The 26,126-nt window shown below is 44.1% G+C and overlaps 1 protein-coding gene and 1 long non-coding RNA gene across 2 annotated transcripts in view; one reads left to right on the top strand and one right to left on the bottom strand.

Moving 5' to 3' along the window:
• Positions 1–21,762, top strand: part of LOC115133028 (nuclear receptor-interacting protein 2-like) — a 28,985-nt gene extending 7,223 nt beyond the window's left edge. Inside the window, exons 2-6 of the mRNA XM_029665853.2 lie at positions 4,291–4,599; positions 13,466–13,548; positions 13,803–13,918; positions 14,916–14,968; positions 16,668–21,762. Coding sequence (XP_029521713.1) covers positions 4,291–4,599; positions 13,466–13,548; positions 13,803–13,918; positions 14,916–14,968; positions 16,668–16,787 — 681 coding nt within the window. The 3' untranslated portion in view covers positions 16,788–21,762. The remainder of the gene's footprint in view (positions 1–4,290; positions 4,600–13,465; positions 13,549–13,802; positions 13,919–14,915; positions 14,969–16,667) is intronic.
• Positions 8,227–25,920, bottom strand: LOC115133029 (uncharacterized). Its single transcript, XR_003864167.2, has 3 exons — positions 24,255–25,920; positions 23,998–24,153; positions 8,227–10,117 (listed from the first exon to the last, which is right to left on the bottom strand). It is a non-coding gene; the product is annotated as an uncharacterized LOC115133029 (long non-coding RNA).
• Between the last annotated feature and the right edge of the window lie 206 nt (positions 25,921–26,126).

A 26,126-nucleotide genomic window follows, 5' to 3' on the forward strand; every position in this document is an offset into this window, starting at 1 on the left:
AAGTATGGGTAATGGAGTTTTTTGATAACTGATGAATAATAATGGGATTTAAAGGAGGGTTTTCCCCTTGGGAGGGGAGGCAGGCAACCAGGCAACTCTCTCTCTCTCTCTCTCTCTCCCTCCCTCCCTCCCTCCCTCCCTCCCTCCCTCCCTCCCTCGACTAATTAATGCTTGTCAAAGAGAAATATGTTTATTTCTTCATTTTTTAAATCTCCTCCCAAGGACCAAACAAAAACTCCATAAATGTAAAAAAGTAACACACTGGGACGAAGTCAGATAAATCAGCAGTACCACAGACTGTGTCTGTGTCTGAAATGACACCCTATTGGATACTATGGGGCTCTGGTCAAAATAGGGAACAGGGAGCCATTTGTGGACTCAGCCTGTGACTCCTCCCTCTAGCCTGTGGCCCCTCCCTCCAGACTGTGACTCCTCCCTCCAGATAAACCTTTAGTAGTTCGCCCAGGGAAGCCCCTCCATCAGCCAGCCAGCCATTTACCTGGGTTCATTATCTATCTCCCTGTGTGTGTTTCCATACACATGCTGTTCATTACAGCAGGAAGGAGTGGGGGGATACGTGTTGAAGTACCCTTAATCATTGTCGGATTTAGATCATAAATTATCTGATCCTGCAAGCTTTGAGAAATGTAAATGAGAAAACTTTGCTGAAATTACACCTTTTCTGTGTTGCCTTCAACAACGCTGGTGCTGATGGAAGATAGAAGGCTGAATGGTGGGGGTCAAACGAGAATGACACACAGTACGCTGGTTTTCCAATGACATCTTTGATAAAGGGCTGCGGACATCGAGATAAAACCCGTCTCTATGGGTGTTGATAGCTGGGAAGGTGAGTGTGAGGTCAAAGGAACCACATGGGGCTTGATTTGAACGGTTGTCAGATATGACAGAGTCAGAAAACACTGTCCCCTTCGCTCCAGGACCAGAAGGGGGTGAGTATGATTCAGGCCCGGTCCAAGTGACGCTGTTGATTGATGGGGAGTGGTGTGGAGCGGACGTCGAGCTGCTGTGAAAAGCCTATTCTGGGGAGGGCTCCTGTGGAGAGGCCTTCTTCACAGCTTGTGTCAGAGCTGACTAACACAGATCAGCCTAACAACTACATGATCAGCTAGAACTGAGGCTGGGTTGGGAGGACAATTCTACAGACTGGTAGCTTCTAAAGTACCCAGATCAATTGTGTAATGCCCAAACTAGTTGCTTTGGAACAATACAGAAGGATTTTTACAAGTTCCATGTCCTCTGAGAGTGATTGAATACCCCTCACATCTTACCCAGTCGGTTCCCGTATCCACAAACCTTGGCTGGACTATGAGGTAGCAACAGCAACAATATACTTTTGCCTTCGCACTGGCAGACAACAGTGAAGGAGGGGAGAAATGGAGGCAAAATGGTAGGAGATGTGGGGGGGATAAAGGGATGACAGGACTGGGAGAGGAATACAGTGTGATCCCTAGGTGACCTCTAGGATGATAGGGTGTGTTACTGAGAGACAGATGTCAACCAGTGTTGTGGAGCAGGAGGAAAGCCATTATAAACACAGTGTATACACACACATACACACAAACACACGGGAGTGCATGAGAGGACAATATTATAGCCAGGATCTACTGGGATCTCTCTATCCCTCTTATTCTCTCTTTCTCTCTCTCATTCATTCTCTCCCTCTCTCTACCCTCCTATAATTCTCCCCTCTTATCTTCATTCATATTGTAAACAGGCAGAACAAGCTGCAGCTTCCAGCCCCGTGTAGAGAATGGTAAATTAGCCCTGCACGTTGCACAATACAAAACAAGGATGAAATGATGATGAAAACAAAACAATCAGTTGAGAAAAGAACGGGACAAAATACCAGCGTGGCATTTATCCTCCTCCTTCCTCTCCGTCTTGCTCCATCTGTTCCTCGGGCTATTGGGTATGATTGCACAATCGCAGTATTTGGACAGTCAACCCTCTGGGGATTTGTGCTCTTCGTATCTGGGTGCAATACAATACAATACTGTGATTACAGGAGTGGGCCATGTAATACTTCATTTATGTGCAGAGAAAGGATACAAGGTACCAAGGTTTTCTATTAACACGAACATACGGAGGAAATGTAAAATAACATAATTTGTTATAGAACTATAAAATAACTCTATCAGAGGTGGCATTGTATCACAACATAGTAATGAGGCTGTTTGTGCTGTCCTGCAGCTGCTCTCAGTAATAGTATCTTTTAGAGGAGGCACTAGACTACAGACTCAAGGCTGTATACACAACGGACACCTGCTCGTCTACTGAAGGTGCTGAGGAGGTCAAGGGTCACGTCTGTGTAAACTCTCCCCAGACACTTCCGGTGTGACACAGAGCCTTTAGAGAAACTGCAGTCTCCCACAATACCAGCAGCAGAACCCACCTACAGATGTAGGATCGTCATTTGAGCCTACTCCCCTAATGCAATTTAGCTGACTTTACAGTAGCCATCACTTAAGAGATTTTGAAAGGAATCGTGAATAATGATGAGAAAGTTATAGATGCACAAATATCATACACCCCCCCCCCCCACACACAAAAAAATGCTGTTATTGTAATTGTTAGCATGTCTTGGGGTATGATATTTGTGAGTCAAACTTTCTCACTCATAATTATTCATGATTCAGTCAGGACTATCCGTAATCATGGTATCAGCCACGTTAATGTAGAAAGTGTTTAAAAACATATTCTATTCTTATTTACAATAAAAGTGACTCCAAAATGACACAATAGTTTATTTTGGGCACAAAATCATCTGAAACGCAACCAAAACAACCAGCAAATGCACCCAACAAGTTTGTAGAGTCACAATCTTGATGTAATCATCGCGTGCCGGGAATATGGGACAAAATAATAACCTTTTGACTACTTTAATACACATAAGTGAATTTATCCCAATAATTTGGTCCCCTAAAATGGGGGGACTATGTACAAAAAGGGCTGTCATTTCCAAAACAATTCACCCGATATGGATGAAAATATCCTCAAATTAAAGATGACAGTCTGTATTTTAACCTCATAGTCATTGTATCATTTCACATTCAAAGTGCTGGAGTACAGAGCCAAAACAACAACAATAAAGGAAACATCCCAATACTTTTGGAGTTCACTATATACAGTATACCCACTAAATGTCTCAGAAAAGTCAGAGCAAACAAGCTTCTTGTTTTTGTTAACCACATGAACAAGGTCAAATGAATAGGTTATCACACATACGCAGACTTGCTTCTGTGTGCGTGTGAGAGTGTGTGTGTGTGAGAGAGAGAGCTAAATATGAGAGGGAGAGAGAGAGTGCATATCTGCCTGTTTACAGTGTCAATAAGCCCTATAACAGAGAAGCTCTTAGCAAAACTGGCCCCTCCAGAGAGTACTTCCTCCCTGATCAATAGAACGCCTACCGACAGAGGTATACAGAGGCCTGATACAATCTATTGTGTGAGCCAGTGTGAGAGCACCGACCAGTCATCACTTTGACGGGCTGACAGGGAGAGCTGGAGCACAGGGTGAAATGAGCCCAGGAGGAGACTGACAGACAGTTCGGCTTGGCTCTGATATGCTCTGATGTTGTGGTCATTACCTGAAAATTTCAACACCTCAACTGAACTCACAATGAGGCCCCAAAGGTGAGATTTGAGACCAGCAACTGTGTGATACAAGCAGAACAACTGTTTTGTAGGCTACATACTGTACAGACATGCACAGTGCAGATAACACAGATTGGAGGCGCGCCTACCCACACATAAGCGCGCACACACGCTATCTACAGCTAACGATGTGCCTCTGGCATAGAGAGAATGGATGTTTCCATCCCGTCAGTAGCAGCACCGTTTTTCAGCAGCAGTTATATCTGAAATCACTGACATCCTCCATCCTCAGACACAGATTAAGCCTAGTCCAAGACTAAAAAGCACTTTCAATGGAGATTCTCTAGTGACATCATTTTGAGTCACCCTGCCCCCACCCCAATGGACATTTATCATTGCCACAGTTGTAATATGTATATATTATTATTTTATTATCGATTTGTATTCATTTTTTTTCTCTTTGTCCAGCATTGTTGGAGCTCGGAGCGCAATCATTTCACTGTACCCTGTAATTACATCTGCCAGCCTATACATGTGACTATAAACTCTCTAATCTAATCTAGTTCAGGACTAGGCTTAACCCAGCCTTAACCCAGCCCTAAATGCATAGCTTTTTTCTGACTCCACTGAAAATGGTGTCTGACATCCCTCTACCTGCCCTGTCTCCTGGTTACAGCAGCCCCACAGTATCGTGCAGCGCCGCCTCATGGCGGGAAACATCACACAGCTGCGGGGCGAGGCCCGCGTGGGGAGACCCTCGCCCCTGGTCGACAGCAAGGAAGGGGGCGCCGGCGACGCAGAGGAGAAGAGCGAGAGCACGGCTGACGACTCCACGGAGGAGAGCGAGAGGAGCCTCGAGACGAGGTCGGACGAGGAGGAGGACAGCAGCGAGGCCGGGGGGGAGACAAGCAGCACGGCGGGGAAAGAGAAAACAGAGGAGGGGAGGAAGGAGAGGCCTCTCTCTACCCTGCTGGTCCAGTGCAAGGTACGCTTGAACACCCATCCTTCCTTCATTTCTGCGTCATGTTTTTTTTTATTAACCTAAATGAAATCTCAAATACTATTCAGTTCCACTCCATATGAAGATAAAAGAGGAGTGAAAGGGGGAGATAAAGGGATAGGAGGAGAGAGAAGCACTCAGAGAGACCACAGTGACTCATCATTTATCCAGATGATTTATTCCCTCATTGTATTCCACTGAGCCCGGTCTCGTCAATTCTAAATGGCTTTGATTCTAGGGTTTGTAGAGTCCCCATATCGACCCTCTGCACCCCTCAGACACTCTCATCACACTGTGTCTGTGGCTAAATGAAGAGCTAATGTAACATACTGTAACAGTGACTCCTCCACATGCAGGATCAACAACAGCCTCATAATGAAGTCAACACACAGCTGAAGACCCCATCATACTAACATCACAAGATAATCATACGAACAACATTGGTAGAATCAATCTATATGCAAGATGGGAAGACAAACCAGCAATGCAAATGCATTGAGTTCACTGGCAACATCATTAATTTCAGTGAATGAATAGCAGTCATTAAGATGTTATTAGTGAACATGAGCAAACGTACCATCCAAGTAATTTCTGACTCAGTATGTTCAGGCTATATTATTCCTGCAGACAACCCACTGACAACCCACCTACTGCAACGTAATAATTGGACTAACTTTAAAACACCATACTGCACCCACCCACAAGTATTGATTGTCTGGAACACAGGCTCAGACTGATGAAACAACACCTACATACACGAGACTAACCAGGCATCAACTCCACAGAGAGGTACGGAAATATACCCCCAAATAAAGGAGTTTGACCTTGGGGAGTGGGTGGGCGGGCGGCAGACTACTGTGTTCTTTCCCTCCTCCAGATCACCTCACCTGAGTCACTCTATAGAACAATGATGACTGCCACACAAAAAAAACACCCACTCAGTTGCTTAATTTCTGGCTGTCATCTCAAGGTAGTGTTGTGTAGCATTTTAACTGACTGGCTTTCTGAATCATACCTGCCTGAAGCAGGTTCCAACAAATCAATGTGGTTTGGGATAGATGTTGATGAACTCATACACATACAATGCCTTCAGAAAGTATTCATTCTTGACTTATTCCACATTTTGTTGTTAAAGCCAGAATTCAAAATGGATTAACTACAATAAAAAAAGAAATTGCACCCATTTACACACAATACCCCATAATGACAAAGTTCAATTTTGGGGGGAAATGTTTGCAAATGTATTTAAAAACAAATACAGAAAATATCTAATTTTCATAAGTATTCACACCATACCTTGACGTTGTTTTCCTTAAGCCAATTTGCCACAACTTTGGAAGTGCTTCGGGTCATTGTCCATTTGGAAGACCCATTTGCGACCAAGCTTTAACTGATGTCTTGAGATGTTGCTTCAATATATCTACATAATTTTCCTGCCTCATGATGCCATCTATTTTGTGAGGTGCACCAGTCCCTTCTGCAGCAAAGCACCCCCACAAAATGATGCTGCCACCCCCGTGCTTCATGGTTGGGTTGGTGTTCTTCAGCTTGCAAGCATCCCCCTTCTTCCTACAAACATAACGATGGTCATTATGGCCAAACATTTCTATTTTTGTTTCATCAGACCAGAGGACATTTCTCCAAAAAGTACGATCTTTGTCCCCATGTGCAGTTGCAAACCGTAGTCTGGCTTTTTTGTGTGGCTATTTTGGAGCAGTGGCTTCTTCCTTGCTGAGCGGCCTTTCAGGTTATGTCGATATAGGACTCGTTTTACTGTGGATATTGATACTTTTGTACCTGTTTCCTCCAGCATCTTCACAATTTCCTTTGCTGTTGTTCTGGGATTGATTTGCACTTTTTGCACCAAAGTACGTTCATCTCTAGGAGACAGAACGCGTCTCCTTCCTGAGCGGTATGACGGCTGCGTGGTCCCATGGTGTTTATACTTGCGTACTATTGTTTGTACAGATGAACGTGGTACCTTCAGGCGTTTGAAAATTGCTCCCAATGATGAACAAGACTTGTGGAGGTCTATAATTATTTTTCTGAGGTCTTGGCTGATTTCTTTTGATTTTCCCATGATGTCAAGCAAAGAGGCACTGAGTTTGAAGGTAGGCCTTGAAATACATCCACAGGTACACCTCTAATTGACTCCAATGACATCAGAAGCTTCTAAAGCCATGACATTATTTTCTGGAATTTTCCAAGCTGTTTAAATGCACAGTCAACTTATTGAATGTAAACTTCTGACCCACTGGAAATGTGATACAGTGAAGTATACTTGAAATAATATGTCTGTAAACAATTGTTGGAAAATGTACTTGTGTCATGCACAAAGTAGATGTCCTAACCGACTTGCCAAAACTATAGTTTTTTAACAAGAAATTTGTGGAGTGGTTGAAAAACTAGTTTTAATGACTCAAACCTAAGTGTATGTAAACTTCCAACCTCAACTGTATGTCTATATCAGCTTTGCACATCTGGATTTGGGTATTTTCTCCCATTCTTCCTTGCAGATTTTCCCAAGGTCTGTTAAGTTAAATGGGGAGCAGCAGTGAACAGCAATCTTCAGGTCTTTTCACAGACTTTCAATGGGATTCAAGTATGGTCTTTGGCTGGGCCACTCAAGGACTTTCCCATTCTTGTTCTGAAGCCATTCCAGCGTTGCTTTGGATCCATGCTTGGGGTCATTGTCCTGTTGGAACGTAAATCTTAACCCCAGTCTAAGGTCATTTGCACTCTGAACCAAGTTCTCATGAAGGATTTGCCTGCTGTCATGTGCCTTTTTCTTAGGAGTGGCTTCCGCTTAGCCACTCTCCCATGAAGCCTAGATTGGTAAAGTGCTGTAGAGACTGTTATCCTTCTAGCAGGTTTTCCCTTCTCAGCCAATGGAACTATGTAATTCTGTCAGCGTGGTCATTGGGTTCTTGGCCGAATCTAGGTAGTTCCATATTTTTTTCAGTTTCCCAATGCTGGAGACCCCTGTGCTCTTGGAAACGTTGAACACTTTATACCTTCCCCAGATATATGCCTCATCATATTTATATCACAGAGATCTACAGACATTTCCTTGGACTGCATGTTATAGTTTATGCTCTAACATGCAATGTCAACTGTGGGACCTTACTGTATATAGACAGGTGTGTTTCTTTCTATATCATGCCCAAACAATTGAATTGGCCACAGGTGGACTTCATCAAGGATGATACAAGGAAATTGGATGCACCTGAGCTCAATTTGGAGTGTCATAGCAAAGGGGTGTAAACACATACCAGTCAAAAGTTTGGACACACCTTCTCATTCATGGCCTTTTCTGTATTTTTACAATTTTCTACATTGTAGAATAATAGTGAAGACATCAAAACGATGAAATAACACATATGGAATCATTAAGTAAACAAAAAAACTATTAAACAATTCAAAATATATTTTGTATTTTAGATTCTTCAAAGCAGCCACCCTTTGCCTCGATGATAACTGTGCAAAGCTTTCTTAATTTGTGCCCTTGAAAACCAAACCCAGAATCAAACTGAAAACACATTTGAAACCTTTAGACATGCCTCCTCGTCCTTCATTTCAAAATGTTAAGTATCAAAGAAAATGTCAACAAAGTTGAATTTCATAGTGGTTTTATTAACACCATCATTTGCCAAGTGCAAGATGAATTATGATATGCTGAGATAAATTCATAAAGTGCCATATGAAAAGAGAGTTATACAAGGGACAATAAAAACATTCATAAATCATTATCCGTAGGCATTAGATAAACAAGTATGAAGAGAGCTGTACAAGGCAAGATATAAAAAAACAAGAATTATGCAAATATAAAATCAGGTAAATGTGCATATGAAGGTGAACTGTGACAGACAAAAACACCAATCAAGAGTTATGCTTAGATAATAAGGTAGAGCTGACAGAGCTTTACAAGACACAAAATATATGAACCATTTAAAAACTGAGAAGTATAAGACCCCTAGATACCACATAGATGAACATATTTGGAGCACAGGGTTGGTCTGCCTGACTGGAACTCATCTACTATCCTTGGCAGCATGTGTGTGAAATAGAATGTCTTTAGTTTAGGGATAAGATCAGCACAGAACTTCACATCAAAAGGCACATCAATAACAACCTGCTCGGATGGAGCCCAGACAAGCAGTTTGCATCTGTACGAATATTCAAAGATAAATACACAACTCAGAGGACTAAAGGTCAAGAGGGAATTCATTATCAATGGAAATAGTTGTTTTTCTCTAATGGGGAACTGAAGATTAATGGGTCAGGGACACGGGAGGAATTTCAGTCTGGGACTCATAGCTACATGTGTCAAGTTCTCATTGGTCCGAATTGTCTAAACATTGAGCCTGAAACAGGATATTTGTTATTTGGCCATTGGCCCAGTTTTATTGCAAGACATTCTAATTGGTCAACCACGGGCTAGGGTTGGGTTATAAACTCCATCCAGTCTCTTTGTTCAGAGGAGAAACATTGAGGACAGGGAAGAATAAACATCTACCATCTACTTTCAACTATGATTTGTTCTCTTTAAATAAATATATTTTTCTCCCCCTGATTTGCTTTGGGGTCTGTGTTATTGAAGAATAACATCAACTGCTAGCACATCTCTCCAGTCCTGTGCAGAACATGCCCATTTGCACCTGCATGTAGTACCCACGGGCTCCATTAGGTTGAGTAACCCCATGCACCAGCTTCACATCGGTGAGTTTGCCAGAGAACATTTCAGTCAGAGACTCACACTTCTTAATCAGAAGGGGACATTTGATTTCTAATAGTTCTTGAGAGTTTAAACACTCGATCTGGGCTTGCAGAAAAAAAACATGGCTCCTTGACACTCACTATTGTGCCTCCACTCTCCAGACTAAACCCTCAGCTCTCCATCCATGTGTAGGCCACCTGCTCGTTCTCTTTGCTATATGTGGTTGCGGAACCCGGGGGAAGAGATTCTCCCGCACAACGAAGTCGGGATTTGTTGAGGTGCGCACAGGAACCTTCTTTGCTGAGCTAGCAGTGATCCAAAGCTAACGCGCGTCATACAATGCATGGGAGGCACTCTGTGCTTTAGTGACCTCCTCCAAGCTGGCACATTTACACTCCTCCAGCTTAACATAGATGTCATAATATGACAAGCATTTCTGACACTGCATGTTGATGCCATGTTCACCATAAGGCTGTTGTAGCTGCTGCTGGAACCTAATGACTGTTTGGTTAAGCTTTGATGCACTTGTGTAGAAAGCTCCACACTGGAACATTGGCTCCTTTCAAACGTTTAAGTGCGTTGTGGGAGTGGTATGCAGGAGTTGGAGGTAGAGGTGGAGAAGCGGCTGTGGTGCTGTCAGAGAACTCGTCACTTGGTTTGTGACGTTTGAAACAGATCTCGCTCAACCTTTTTGGAGCTAAATTCCGCTGCGTCCCCCGAGTTCCACTGGTATTGCTCATCTGTACAGGACACCCCTGTCAATCCTCCATACACAGCATTCAGCACCTTCAACAAAACACTACTGTTAGAATAGTCAATTACAGTACAGAACACAAGCTTACATGGTGTTCACAGCTGACTAGTTTACACAGTCTCCTTTTAACTGGTAGGTTTAGGTTATGCTGGTCATTTTCTATTTGATTGTAAAACTCACCTTGATTCTGTACTTACCTCATTGCCATTCGAGATTAGACTGATATACTTACACAATGAGCCATTACTGTAATAGTTAACGTTATCAGTTCTGGTCAGTGATATGGTATCATCCCAATTAATTAGCTAGCTAAGTAACTAGCTAACGTCAAACATATAATTCATAGAAAGGGTTATGATAAACAAAAAGCCAACACAAGAACACCCTGCAGTCTCCACCTTACCGACAGATGATACAAGAATCCAGGCAGAATGATGGTGTGTTTTGCTCTGACTGGGCTGGACATCTGCTTTGAGGAACACCAAGTTGTCATCCTCAAGACAGTGAATAAGCACCCGCCCAACTCTGCCGCTGTGGAGGTATTGATATCGAGCTCCTCACCTCTGACTCATCCACACCGAGAGACGAGACTAAATATTTGAAGATGTCTTCATAGGTGATATGTGGCCATTTTTTCATATCGCCCTCCTACCCTTGAATAATCCGTGGATGTGGCACAGACTTGCCATTAGACTTTGAAAGGTTTTTCTTGGTATGATCCCACAACATTTTGAGCTAGCTAGCTAACGATCACAAAACGGCAAGAACGCCACAACGAAAGTCCTCCACAAAACAGAACGTTCGGACATTGTTTTGTTTCCGGGTTCTTAAATAAGGTGAATACTTAAGCAATAAGGACCGACGGGGTGTGGTATATGGCCAAAATAACACGGCTAAGGGCTGTTCTTACACACGACGCAACGTGGAGTGCCTGGACAAATCCCTTAGCCGTGGTATATTGGCCATATATCACAAACCCCAGAGGGTTCATTAATTGCTTATGGTTCATTGAACAAGCATAGGAAACAGTGTTTTAAACCCTTTACATTGAAGATCTGTGAAGTTATTTGGATTTTTACGAATGATCTTTGAAAGACAGGTTTCTTTTTGTGCTGAGTTTATATTCTCAATTTACATCACAAATAGTACGGTTAGTCTGAGTATGCGAACACAGCTACTGTGTATGTGTTTGAAGTAAGTGGTTCGCCAGGGAACATTCCATGGGGCTCAGCTTATCTTTGTTTAATTCTGTTTTTAAAAGCGGTTACACGCTCCATATTTACCCATTAATTCCGGAGCCATTTTTAAACTTCACAGAAGGGAAGGAATTTTTCACCACTCAGGCAGAGACAAAAACGTACGTTCGCAGGCCTGCTGAGAAGCCTGGCCGTGAGAAGCCTGCAGGGATTAAGAGGGAAAGCTCAACTATCACCATTATTGTGTGTCGGGGAATACATTTTTACATTCAGCCACAGCAATGGGATTTGATGTCCTAGTGGGCTTTAATCTAGGGGGTAAAAAACACCCTAAAGCCAAGTCGATGTATGTACTGTGATACACAGTCATAATATGGCAGGAAAAAGACAAGTGAAAACATGCTTTTCTCAGGATGTTTTATCCATCCATACATCTAGGATCCATTTATCCACCCATCCAACCCTTATTCATCCTTCCATCCATCTACCAATCGAACCATTCATTCAAAACATGGTGGATGTTAGAGAAGGCTTGAGATGAGGTACACTGGCTCAGAAACCACAAGGTAGTACTGCTGACCTAACAAGGACACAGAGGTTATGTCACTGGGTTGTGTTAACTCGTGTTCAGGGAAGCATATCATTATGTGTCCACTCGGTGTCTTTCCCTCTCCATCGAGAGGGGGCGGGTGTGACATCTTGTTCCGTTCTCACTCTCGCAGATCCACCATATGCTGTGAAGTGTGAACATGTTTTAAATCCTCCCTCCAGAGTTGCATGTTTTCAGCAACATTGCCTGTTCTGCCTTCCACTCGCAGAAGTATGATATGCTAACTGACTTGCCTAGTTTAAAAAAAAGCTTACATTTAAATGCAATATTCTAATAAGAGCCTTGAGATTTACAACAGAAACTTCATTATAGAACATTTTACATTTATGGGTTTAAGTGCCTTGCTCAAGGACACATCGGCAGATTTGTCACCTAGTCGGCTCGGGGGAATCAAACCGGCGCTCTTTCGGTTACTGGCCCATTGCTCTTACCACTAGGCTACATGCCGCCAGGCCTCTGCAGTCATTAGAATCTGCCGCAATGTCTGCTTCCCCTTTACCGTGAATCACAGCATTGTGACATGAAGTTCCCTACGACAGAACCACTGGGAGATGTGGAGGAGGATAAAGGACCACCACCCTGGCTGTTAGCAGCTCTGCTGGGTGGGTGAACACACACACACACACACACACACACACACACACACACACACGCTGGATGACAGGGAGTGTGACAGATAGGATGCTTTAGGCACCCAGGAGAAGACAGCGCTGCTGAAACACAGGATCCTTACTTCAGAAGTATTGTTGTGTTGTTAACTGTTCTATGGTTCTGGCTCAGAAGACAACATCATGTTGCTCTTGTACAGAAGATGTTGCCCTTGAGCATAATGGTTTTGGACGAGCACTATTTTCAAAACAGGAACTGACCGGTTCGCTGATTAGTTGAAGAATATTCCACAGGCTCTGCTGATTGGGCTAATATTTCACTGTCTAGTAATGTATTCAGGATTATAAAAGCATGGACAGGCCTCAGATAAGATCTCTCAGATCTTTTTCAGAAAACAAACACAGTCATTGGCTCTAATGGTTGAACTAATAGTCAACACATCCACTGGAGTGAGACGAATGATTTCATAGGTGTTTTTTTCTAAAACAGTCATGGTTGGTTTGGTATTATCTCTAACCATGAGGCAGAATAGCCAAAGTCCTGCAACATCAGCACAGGCTTCATGATCCAATAGTCTCTGACTCAGACAGAGGATCAATACAAACGTGATTGCATATAAACAACTATGCCAAACCTAGAAAACGCCTAGTCTTAAACACTACCTGTAATTGGTTGGGAAATGTGGCTTAATAATGGACTACTAGCACAAATTTGACCAAAACTCGAGTCAATAAGCCTTTAATTCAGACTTTATATCATAGTTTGGCAGTTTTTTTCAACAGCCGAGCTGTTGGGACCCATATGATGAGAAGCCTTTTGTAATCAAACAGATATATTTCCCTATAGCTGCAGGATAAATATACGCGTTCCTGTCTGCTGTTCTCTCCTTTGTGGGAGTATAAGTGTGTTGACTATACACTTATACTATCAGTTAACACAGTAGTTGTTATGTTGTGTTTCCACAGTGCTGCGACACTGAGGTGAAGGCTTCCATCAACACCGGGAGTCAACACAACCGCATATCCAGCTCCTGCTGCAGGAGGCTTGGGTGAGAGGCCTTATTCTCCCTCGCTATCTCTTTCTCCGTCGACCTCTACCACACCCATCACATAACACTCCCGGGTCCAGGTTTGCCAACTAGCACCGAAATACAGAGCGCCAACAAACACATTTGAGTTCCACAGGCACTCACACAACCACAACCAACATCAGACTGCATCAGCATCAACAAACTGGCCTGTGAGAGACAGAACAGAGTAGCGTCCTAAAAACCTCTACCATGGCCGTGTTGTGTGTTGCCAGATTGGTTCCCACCCAGGAAGGTCCACCCTGTGAGCAGACAGAGGGCCAGGGCTCTGTGAGGGGCCTGCAGCTGCAGCTGGGCAGACAGAGTGTCCAGTGCTCTGCCCACGTCACCGGTAAGGAAGGGGAGACCACATATTACGTCACATAAACATTTAAAGCAGCATTGCAGCCAGTTGTAATGACTGTCAATGAAGCAAGAGAGAGTCCACTCATACAGGGTAGGAATACAGGTGTTATGGCAGTGTCAATGAAACACTTTTGTTTGTCTTTCTCCGTAAACATACATTCTGTTCAGCATTATCTGGACTGAAGGCGTGGCAAACAACATTGAATCGAATAATGCTATGGATTGGATAAGTAAACTTGATTATATAAATCGCTGGGGTTAAATTGTAATGTTCCTGTCAGTGATCAATACAAAACGTCTGGGTGCTCTCTCACAATGACCACAAGCCATTTTCCACACCCTCAAGATTATGTCCCTTTACCAATGTCAATACAAAACCCCTTGGTAAATCACCCCCCCCCCAACAAATCAGTGCCTAGGTACAAAGCTGTTTCAGACAGTAACATTAACAGATGGTAATAGATTTGCTTACTGGCTGTGTTATTTCTGAATGCTTGCTCTAAAAAGGCAGCGGTCTTAAAAGGTGTTGGAGATGTGCTTGGCAGCCAATGTGTATGTGACAGCGTGTGTGTGTGTGTGTGTGAGAGAGAGTGAGTGTGCGTGAGTGTGTACTCAGTATGCAGCATGTGCTCCTGACCTTTCCTATTCAGCAGCCAGGGACAAATCACAAAGACAAGCAGAGAGAGACTAATACCTTAATGGTTGAACACACACACACACACACACACACACACACACACACACACACACACACACACACACACACACACACACACACACACACACACACACACACACACACACAATGCAGATGGGAGAATGGAGATGTGCTGATGATTTCTGTTAGTTTTGAGCTCATTTATGCAGTGTTAATTAATCAGTCAGCGAGAGACACGGCAGGTTAGAAATTCACTGTTTCTTATTCTGCTCCCCTCTCTATCTCTCTCTTCCTCTATTTGTCTCTCCTCTCCATCTCCCCACAGAGGATGAGGTGTTTGAGCTGTGCCTGGGTCTTCAGACTCTGCAGGAACTCAAAGTAAGTCCTCATTAGTGTCGCAAATATGTAAATGCTGTGTTTGATCTGCCGTCCTACGTCTTATTTACACACTTTATTCGAATATTTATGAAATGCAAATTGTTATATTTGGTAGCACTTATTTTGTTTTTCCTTTCGCCTCCAACCCCTTTCCATGCGTGGAACGGATGTGGGTGGGGCCAGGTCTACATAAGGGTGCTAATTTTTTAAAAACCTCACAAAAGCTGACGAAGGCCGTGAGGCCGATTACGTAAGCTTATTAAAGATCAGTGATTCTATCAAGAGCCGTGTGCGGTTTCCTTTTTCATTCATCTTGCTCAACTGTTGCCATGCACCTGCAAAACGTTTGCTCAGATGTGCGAGTGCCTTTAGTATTTTGAATCTGCCGTCCTCCCTAAATCTCCCCCAACTTGAACTCCACAGATAACGAAAACAGCTGCTAAAAATAATGATAGGGAAAAAGGAGGCAGACATTGAGCTGTACCGATTAGACTAAGCAGAGACCTTAGTAACACATTGAAGATGCCGGTTCCTATCAGAACACATCAAGTAATGCCAGGTTAAGACAGAGGTAGAGACAGACAGGTTTGTGTTGTTATCTGAGGGTTACGGCTGCCCTGCTGGCGCTTCCTGGTGAGGACAGGGCTGCAGGTGAAAGCAGACAGATAAGACAGACTTCAGATCAGCACATCTCCCTGAGGAGGTTTAGAATGCTGCCCTTTCCCCAGGATATCCCAGGAAATGGCAACACAATGTGACAGTCAACAAACAGAACAGAAGGGGAAATTACATGAACAGAATTCTGTCGTAGAGGGTCTGAGAGGGAAAGTAGAATTAGGCACGAGACTAATTGCGACCATTTCTCACAGAGAATCTAATTAGACTTTAAGGGTGCACTGCAAACCAGATCTATGATTACGCAAAAGCACCCCCGGAGGATCTGCGATACCGGAGACAATTTTCCTTCCTAGTGCACCCAGTCTCAGTATTCTGCTCCTTCGGCAAAACTCAAGATGGGAACTTTAACTCAATTTAAATCATAGCTGAAAAGTTTTCAAAATACTCCTTAAATAGACCGGTGGCTTGGAAAAAAGGGTGAATCCCAGTTTAATTATCACGTATGCCTGCAAGGAAAGATACCCATATATGGAGATGGAGGAAGCCTGGAGTTAAAGTTAAAGACAACTGTTAGAACAGAGACAAAATGTTCAGTTTAGTCCCTGGGCCGTTCTGGTGACCTGGAAGTAAAACACAAAGCTCAGTGGAATCTGTTAGGCCCAATGGAAAGCAGAGAGCTAGACTCAGGTGCATCTCAGAGCCATTGTGTGAATTGTGATCACATATGCATGCGCACTGGGGCATATTTAATGTTGTGCCCCTCAAGAGAACCATTTGGATGGAAAAGTACATAACTGAAAAAAGTACAGTGTCTCCCTTTAATATCACCATGTGCAGACCGATTGAACTGCTATTTGGAGCAGACGAGGCGACCTTTCCGAGGATATTGGTTTACATAACATTATTAACCCTCTGTTGTCTAAAATGGCACTTTGTTGGATGATGGCAGTTCTGCAAACGAATGGAGTTTCCATGGCACTGCACTCTATCTGTAGTAGAGTTGATGTTAAACCATGTTTTGACCCTATAGTCAGTCACGGTCACCCATCTGACGTCTCCCTTATCCATCCTTTATCTCCAGTGCTGTGTGGACCTGAGCAGTAGAGTCCTAAAGCTCCAGGGCTCAGGGGAGGAGCTGCCTTTCCTGGAGCCGCCATTGGTCAGCCAGTGCCATAACCAAGACAGCAATGAGAACCTGTGACGCTGGCGTGTCACAACCTCCCTGCCGTCCCACGCCCTCCTCTGATTGGCTGGCGCTGAAAAAACATAATGCGGTCCGGGTCGGGACTGTCCAATCAGTGTCTCGCACTGCCAGGAACATGGTTGACCACTCCAATTCTCTTCAGTTTACACCATTGTGTTTGTTTCTGTGGAATTAAGACATTACCATGATGTTACCCCTGTATTGAATTAGACTAGTTTATGGAGCAGATGGAGCTCAAGGATTGGGACAATTCTATGTAACAATCTTCATAATTATGTACTTAATCAAGGTGTTTTTTATCTGCCAGACAGTGCATCATTGTTCAATGCACTCATGGAAAAAAGGAATCCAAAAGGGTTCTTTGACTGTCCCCTTAGGAGAACTCTTTCTGGTTCCAGGTGGAACTATTTTGGGTTCCATGTAGAATCCTCTTTGTAAAGAGTTCTACATTGATCTCAAAAAAAAATAAAAAAAAATAAACTGGAACCAAAAGGTTTCTACCTGGAACCAAACAGGGTTCTTCAAAAAGTTATCCTATTTGAACAGCCGAAGAACCCTTTTAGTTTCTAGATAGCACCTTTTTCCCCCTAAGACTGTACTGAAACATACGGAGGAGTCAGACGATGATTATCATTTGAAATGAACATATTGTGATTTGGAGGTATAAAATAATTTACATTGATCATCAATTAAATGCCCAAACTGTTTAAAATCAAAATCAGTTCAGCCTAGAGGAAAAAAATGATATTTCCCTCACATCCCTTTACAGAGAGATAGTCTTCTAGATGTCCTCTCAAACGTGCTCAAGAGAAACGGTGAACAAAAAACAGGTCTTATGAAACCTTTGAATCTGCCTGTTAAAAAATCTAATTGAGAGTCAGGACAGACAGGGAATTCTGGAAGAGATGTGAGGAGACTACTGCTACTCCTGAACTAACTGCCTTCAGCCAAGTGAAGACTCTCTCTCATTTATTTTCCCAAATGAAGAGTGCTCCTAAGAATGTCACGATGACCCACATCAAAACTAGTTCTCAATAATTCCACTTAAAATGTTAAGAGTCCTGGAGTTGTGTGTGTCAGACGGACAGCACAGCAAAAAGATCCAAACATTCCATAATTCCGCATGATTTTTTGTAGAAGTCTGCTTTTGTATACGTCTGGATGTTAGTGTTCCTGTGAGAGTGTGTCAGTGTGTGTGACTTGGAGATGTGCGAGTGCGTGTACGTACTGGTAGATGTGCACTGTGTGTGTGTGGGTGTGTTGGATGCATGTCAATCGAGGGGCTTTTCTGTTTTGATATGGTTAGTGGCTAGTGTTTCACATGGGAAAGAAAAAGGGATGAGTTCTATTTACTTCTCCTCCTCCTACTCCTCCCAGCTCCTCCTCCTCCCAGCTCCTCCTACTCCCATCTCCTACTACTCCTCCCAGCTCCTCCTACTCCTCCCAGCTCCAGTCAGAGGGAGCTGCCAAAACGGAGCCGACCCCAGCTGCCTTCCTTCCCTCGTCTTCTTCAGGGGACATGAATCACTCTGCTCTGAGGCTGCTCTCTGGGTCAAGGCCCTCATAGATGTTTGTTTAAGCATATTCTCTCTCTCTCTCCCTTCATTTTTTATGTTCAGGAAACAAATCTGCTTGGTACATTTTTACCTCTTCTCATTTGGTACGTTATTCACTTTGACAAGCCTTGCTTGCTGATTTGGTATTTTACTAGGACCGGTGCAGCAGCACAGAATCATCATCAGGACCCTGCTTGTTGCCTGACTGACAGTTTCAAAACAAGTCACATTTTCTTAGTCACATGCGCCGAATACAACAGGTTTAGACCTTACAGTGAAATGCTTACTTACGAGCCCCTAACCAACAGTGCAGTTTCAAAAAATATATATAAGAATAACAGACAAAAGTAACAAGTAATTAAAGACGAGCAGTAAAAAATAACAATATATACAGGGGGGTGCCGGTACAGAGTCAATGTGCAGGGGCACCGGTTAATTGAGGAAGTATGTACATGTAGGTAGAGATAATCAAAGTGACTATGCATAGATGACAACAGAGAGTGGCAGTGGTGTGGAGAGGGGAGGGGGGGGCAATGTGAATAGTCTGGCTAGCCATTTGACTAGATGTTCAGGAGTCTTATGGCTTGGGGGTAGATGCTGTTAAGAAGCCTCTTGGACCTAGACTTGGCGCTACGGTAACGCTTGCTGTGTGGTTGCAGAGAGAACAGTCTATGACTAGGGTGGGTGGAGTCTTTGACAATTTTCAGGGCCTTCCTCTGACACCGCCTGGTATAGAGGTCCTGGATGGCAGGAGATTGGCCCCAGTGATGTACTGGGCCGTTCGCACTACCCTCTGTAGTGCCTTGCAGTCGGAGGCCGAGTAGTTGCCATACCAGGCAGTGATGCTCTCGATGGTGCAGCTGTAGAACATTTTGAGAATCTGAGGACCCATGGCAAATCTTTTCAGTCTCCTGAGGGGGAATAGGTTTTTTCGTGCCCGCTTCACGACTGTCATGGTGTGCTTGGACCACGTTAGTTTGTTGGTGATGTGGACGCCAAGGAACTTGTAGCTCTCAACCTGCTCCATTGCAGCCCCGTCGATGAGAATGGGGGCGTGCTCGGTCCTCATTTTCCTGTAGTCCACAATCATCTCCTTTGTCTTAATCACGTTGAGGGAGAGGTTGTTGTCCTGGCACCACACGGCCAGGTCTCTGACCTCCTCCCTATAGACTGTCTCATTGTTGTCGGTGATCAGGCCTACCACTGTTGTGTCATCGTCAAATTTAATGATGGTGTTGGAGTCATGCCTGGCCGTGCAGGCATGAGTGAACAGGGAGTACAGGAGGGGCACCTGAGGGGAGGATCAGTGTGGCGGATGTGTTGTTACCTACTCTTACCACCTGGGGGGCGGCCCGTCAGGAAGTTCAGGATCCAGTTGCAGAGGGAGGTGTTTAGTCCCAGGATCCTTAGCTTATTGATGAGCTTTGAGGGCACTATGGTGTTGAACGCTGAGCTGTGGTCAATGAATAGCATTCTCACATAGGTGTTCCCTTTGTCCAGGTGGGAAAGGGCAGTGTGGAGTGCAATAGAGACTGCATAATCTGTAGATCTGTTGGGGTGGTATGCAAATTGGAGTGGGTCTAGGGTTTCTGGGATGATGGTGTTGATGTGAGCCATGACCAGCCTTTCAAAGCACTTCATGGCTACAGACGTGAGTGCTACGGGTCGGTAGTTATTTAGGTAGGTTACCTTAGTGTTCTTTGGCACAGGCACTATGATGGTCTGCTTAAAACATGTTGGTACTACAGACTCGGACAGGGAGGTTGAAAATGTCAGTGAAGACACTTGCTAGTTGGTCAGCGCATGCTCGCAGTATATGTCCTGGTAATCCGTCTGGCCCTGTTATTTGCCTCGAAGTGAGCATAGAAGTGGTTTAGCTCGTCCGGTTGGCTCGTGTCACTGGGAAGCTCTCTGCAGTGCTTCCCTTTGTAGTCTGTAATGGTTTGCAGGCCCTGCCACATCGAACGAGCGTCAGAGCCGGTGTAGTACGACTCGATCTTAGTCCTGTATTGAAGCTTTGCCTGTTTGATGGTTCGTCGGCGAGCATAGCGGGATTTCTTATAAACTTCCGGGTTAGAGTCCCGCTCCTTGAAAGTGGCAGTTCTATCCTTTAGCTCAGTGCGAATGTTGCCTGTAAACCGTGGTTTCTGGTTGGGGTATGTACGTACAGTCACTGTGGGGACGACGTCATCGATGCACTTATTGATGAAGCCAATGACGGATGTGGTGTACTCCTCAATGCCATTGGAGGAATCCCAGAACATGTTCCAGTCTGTGATAGCAAAACAGTCCTGTAGTTTAGCATCTGCTTCATCTGACCACTTTTTATTTTATCAATCTAGTCACTGGTCTTTCCTGCTTGAATTTTTGCCTGCAAGCAGGAATCAGGAGGATAGATACATTTTTCCTCTTCTCATTCGTTCCACTTTTGCTGACGTACGTTATTCGCCTTGCTTGCTGATTTGGTATTTTACTAGGACCGGCGCAGCGGCACAGAATCATCATCAGGCCCCTGCTTGTTGCCTGACTGACAGTTTCACACTACAGGGTCGACTACAGGACCGAAACGTACTGTGCTGGCTTGAATATCGTATTTTCTCATTATCCTTTACAGCACAGTTCCAGCTACTATGGTGGATACGTAACGAGTCCAATCCAGTACTGTACAGCTCGGCTTGGTTCAGTTTGACCCTATGGTGTGAATCAGGCATGTGAGAAAGCCAAAAGGCCACGCTATAATCTTCCCACTAACATGCATTACACTCTGCCTTGATCCATTCGCATTGTTTGGACAATCGAGAAGCGCTTCAGACGCCCTCAAAAAGGTCTTCAATACTCTGCTTTTACCATCTGGGCCTGTATTCAAAGAGTCTCTGAGTACGGGTTTCCACTAGTTAGCACAGCCACAGTCAAGATTGTCTATATTGGGAAAAAAACAAATGAAAACAAAAATGAGCTTTTTGGTCTTAATTCAAGATTAGACATAAGTTTTGCAGTGTGGTTACGGTTAGGTATACAAATCTGGTTTCAGGAAGAGAAGTAGAAATAGGCTGGGTTTATGACTTTGTGGCTGTGGTAACTAGTGACTACCCCGAGTAGGTGCTGATATCGGATCAGTCATGCCTTTCAGCTCATAATGGACAATATTACACATGGACCTGATCCTAGATCAGCACTCCAACTCAGACTTTTTGTGAAGATGGGTCTTGGACAGTGCCATGCTCTCAACTGTGTAACAATATCCATCTGACCTCTAGCTCTTTCTATGGAGGTCACCCACAAATAATTGCTAATGTTTCGTACTAGTGTACTTCCTAATATGCTGTGCGATGGTAATCGACGTATGAAATACATTTATTTTTTGTGTTTTTTCTGAACAGTATTTTCTCTGCCTATTAAAAGATGTATTCTGGCTAGCTATGCTTGCAGTTTTTTTATAGGTCTAATTTGCACACATTTACTATGCCAAGACTAAGATGTGCCAGTCACATCTTGACGAATGCCTGTTATAACACAAAAACAAGACTAAGCTACAGTAACAGTACAACCATTTATCTGCTCAAAACACATCAAACCACAAGCAGTATCACTAATAACCACCACCTGATCAACTGGAGGGAAGAAGAGAGGATATGCAGCACTAACTAAAACATGAGTCACTGTGCTGCCATTTTCTTTTTTTTAATAGCTATGATATTCTCATGGTTGTGTTGCTGTGACGTCGTTATAAAAATAACCTTTTCAAGTTGGCGCAGCAGAGAAAGCAGATGTTCCCACAGCGAGGGACTGGGGTCTGGAGGGATGACTCCTCTGACTAGGGAGCAGGTCCCTGGCTGGCTGCGTCCCTGTGCTAATGCTAACATGTGTAACAGATGTGATCGTACTACGGAACTCTTGCGTTGTGTTCTTAAAGAAAAGACTGTTCAGCCAGAGATCCCCGTTGATTGGTGTTTATTCTGACGATAGACACAAGGAAGCACATTAGATATGACGGACAGTAGGTTGACGGCTGTAGATTCGTTATTAGTCATTTGCATGTCAATATCAGACTGGGTATTTTGTAATCAAACGTCATAACGACAAAATGAGTACAAAATACAATAAATGTAAGTACCTGACAATAGACACAAGGAAGCACATTAGAAATGCAGGAGCAACAGTATGTTGATTGCTGTAGATTTGTGATTCGTCTGTTAGCATGAAAATAACTGAATAAGCAGGGAGCTAATGTGTCCACTACAATTAGTAAATGCTAGCTAACAACCCTCTTACAGCGCTAACATACAAAAGCAAATCCCAGGAAGCCCGCAATATCTAACAGGTACGCACGCGCACACACAGAGTGTACAAAACCCTAGGAACACCTTCCTAATATTGAATGCACCCCCATTTGCACTCAGAACACCCTCAATTCGTCGGGGCATGGACTCTTTAAGGTGTCGAAAGAGTTCCACAGGGATGCTGACCAATGTTGATCCAATGCTTCCCACAGTTGTGTCAAGTTGGCTTGATGTCCTTTGGGTAGTGGACCTTTCTTGATACACACAGGAAACAGTTGAGCTTGAAAAACCCAGCAGCGTTGCAGTTCTTGACACACTCAAACCGGTGTGCCTGGTACTTACTACAATACCCCGTTCAAAGGTTCTTAAATATTTTGTCTTGCCCATTCACCCTCAGACTGCTTAGAATTTACATTTCACGATCTCCCCCTATCTGCAAGCATGACCAATGGCATAACACCTTATTGATATGTAAATTCAACCAACCAATAGGAATACATACACTGAATACATATTTCTTCAGTGGCAAGTGGAAACATAACCAACCCTGTTATGCATGCTCCCCCCCCCAATCAGAGAGGAACCAGGGAGGCAGGCTGCCTCTGTTGTTAATCCCTCATGCTAGCCCAGCCCCCAGGTGCTCTGCTGAATCACTGCTACCAACAAACAGCCTTAGGACTAGAGCCACACATATTACACAGATGTATCTCTGACAGCAAAGGACTACAAGCTCAAAACAATGCTACTAGCAGAGGTCTCTATGACCAAGTTGTTACCTTGGCACCCAGAACCAAATCAGCTTCAATGTTAAGGCTGTCACAAGAGACTATTTTCTCACTGTTCTCCATGTCCACAGTGCTGATGAATTAAGAAAAGGTACTGCAGTACACAGGATTCAGAATAACATTGCTAATGTCAAATTTGGAAGAGAAATGGACCTCAGCTAAGGAAACTTCTAATCAGATCAGTGTCAATTTAAAAAGCTATTGTCCTGTGCTGCTGCTGCTGTCTGCTGTCTGTTTTACAGATGTATCCGCTGTCATGTCACAAAAAAAGCCAAGTCCATTCATCTCATCTGAACTGTCTCTCAGTAACTGTTTCATCTGAGCCATGGGACGTCCCTGGCTTATCCTAGGTTTAAACGCAACGCGTGGGCTCAAAAGTGTAGGCCCACAGAGAGAGGGAACTCTGCGGAGCTACATTATATCAAAGCCAGGTACAGAACGTCCCCCGAGCACCCTACAGATAACCCAAAGCATAGTCATCTGTGTCTAAACTGTAGTTTGCCGTTGCAGCATGCTTTGGGAGGCCAGTAGCAACTTTCCTTTGGAGCCAGTGCACAGGCCACATCCTGTCACAGCTCTAACTCACCACATCATTTGTTCCTCTGCAGAGAACAACGGCATAATTCAGGGGTGTAAACGCTGAACACAGGAAACAGTAATGGTAGTCTCCGTTGTACTTTGGGGCTTTTGACACCTCTGGACCTCCGCCAAGCTATTTTCTTGCTTGATTACTTGAAAACTGCTGTGAATAAAACAGAAGAGTAAGTATTATTGCTCAATTGTGATTCTGTTAGTCATATGGTTAAAAATGGTTAAAAATGCATTAAACTAGAGGCATCTAACCCTCTTTTGCCTCCCACACTAAAGTCTAGCCACGTCTGAAGTCTCTCTCCATCTTCAGAAGAGTGTTGCAGGGTAACAGAGCACCTCCCCGCAGACCTTGAGTACGGTGTCCATTTTCAGACCGCCTCAACAAATAGACACCGTACCGGAGACCGTTCTCACTTACTGGAAGGAGAGGGGCTCTGCAGAGCCTAGCAGGAGACATAGTCAGACCCAGTGAATGAAAGGCTGATACAACACTCCCACTCACAGAACCATCACACACTGAATCTCCCACTCACAGAACCATCACACACTGAATCTCCCACTCACAGAACCATCACACACTGAATCTCCCACTCACAGAACCATCACACACTGAATCTCCCACTCACAGAACCATCACACACTGAATCTCTCTCGGAGTCTTCATCACTACACATGGGATCTATCTCAGGTTACATAGGCGTTCCACTGATGAAAGATGGTCAATGTGTGACTGTGTCCAACCGGTCACGAATGGAAGAGCCTTCATTGCTTTTAAGCATCGCAGGCCAAATGGTGTAACTATGGCAATTGAAAGAAAAGTGTTATTTCAAATCATGTCCTAGATCATGACATGAAAATAAATATTGGACAAGACAGCACAGTTGCAGTCAAAATTACAGGCCAGTGTTGACACACAGTATTATAATTGACATGTTACCTGCTCCTATTGTAATAGACCTGAGAATAAACAGACAGGGTTGGTGGGGTGGAGGAGAAACCTGTCTGTCTGTATTCTGCACGCTGTCTGTCTGTATGTCAACTCACAATGTGATGATTTGGCTTGCCTGTCAAAGAGAAATTACTCTCTGGGTTTCGATTCCTCCTCTCTCTCTCCGCGTGATGGGGGCCGTGGAGGAAACAGAGACTAGCCCTCACATCAAGGACCCTTGTGAGGTAGATAGGGGCCGGTGGGCTGTCAGTCAAGATCAGAACCCGTCACGGTGACACTGGGATCAAGCCTGAGCGAGAGCGCACGCACACACACACACACACCAGCATCAAGCCTAAGCACACACACACCAGCATCAAGCCTAAGCACGCACAGGGGTACCATGTCAGTTTGGAACAGACTGTAGCCACCACAGAGACTCAGCAAAAGCACATCTCCATCAAGATGAGTGTTGTCGGTCTGATAAGGGGATCACTCTTCTGGAACATTGTTACGAGGAGGGAGTTCTTATGTCTTTTGATCAGCTGAAACAGAAATACCACTTGCCTAACAGGGACTTCTTTAGCTACCTACAACTACGAAACTTTATTAGGGTGACTCTCAAGGGACAATGGAACCTACCTAAGATGTCACCTATTGAACAACTCTGCCACGCAGACCAACCACTGTTCAAGACCATTTCCCGTGTTTACAATGCTCTTATGTCAGGACTAACACTGCCTGGGCTAGATAAACCCCGACTTAGATGGGAGAAAGATCTGGGTATTGATCTTGATGAGGATCTATGGAGTGACCTGTGCAGGGATGGGGTTACATCCACATTGAACTCCAGATACAGACTGATCCAGTTTAATTTCCTCCATCAGCTCTATATCACCCCATCTAGACTGCACAGGTTCAACCCAGATATCTCCTCCCTATGTTTTAGATGTGGCTCAGATGAAGGAACATTCCTCCATTCCACTTGGCAGTGTTCAAAACTATACGGTTTCTGGCAGGGGGTATGCGATACCATATCCTCAATTCACAGGGTTGCATTCCCTTTAGACCCGGAGGTCTGTCTACTGGGTAACTTTACTAACACCAATCTTAGGCAAAGCCATACTATAAAGCTAACAGAAATATTGCTAGCGATTGCCAAGAAATGTATTGCCTTGAAATGGAAATTGGATTCC

This window comes from Oncorhynchus nerka, linkage group LG8, assembly GCF_034236695.1.
Source record: "Oncorhynchus nerka isolate Pitt River linkage group LG8, Oner_Uvic_2.0, whole genome shotgun sequence".
Taxonomy (NCBI): Eukaryota; Metazoa; Chordata; class Actinopteri; order Salmoniformes; family Salmonidae; genus Oncorhynchus; species Oncorhynchus nerka.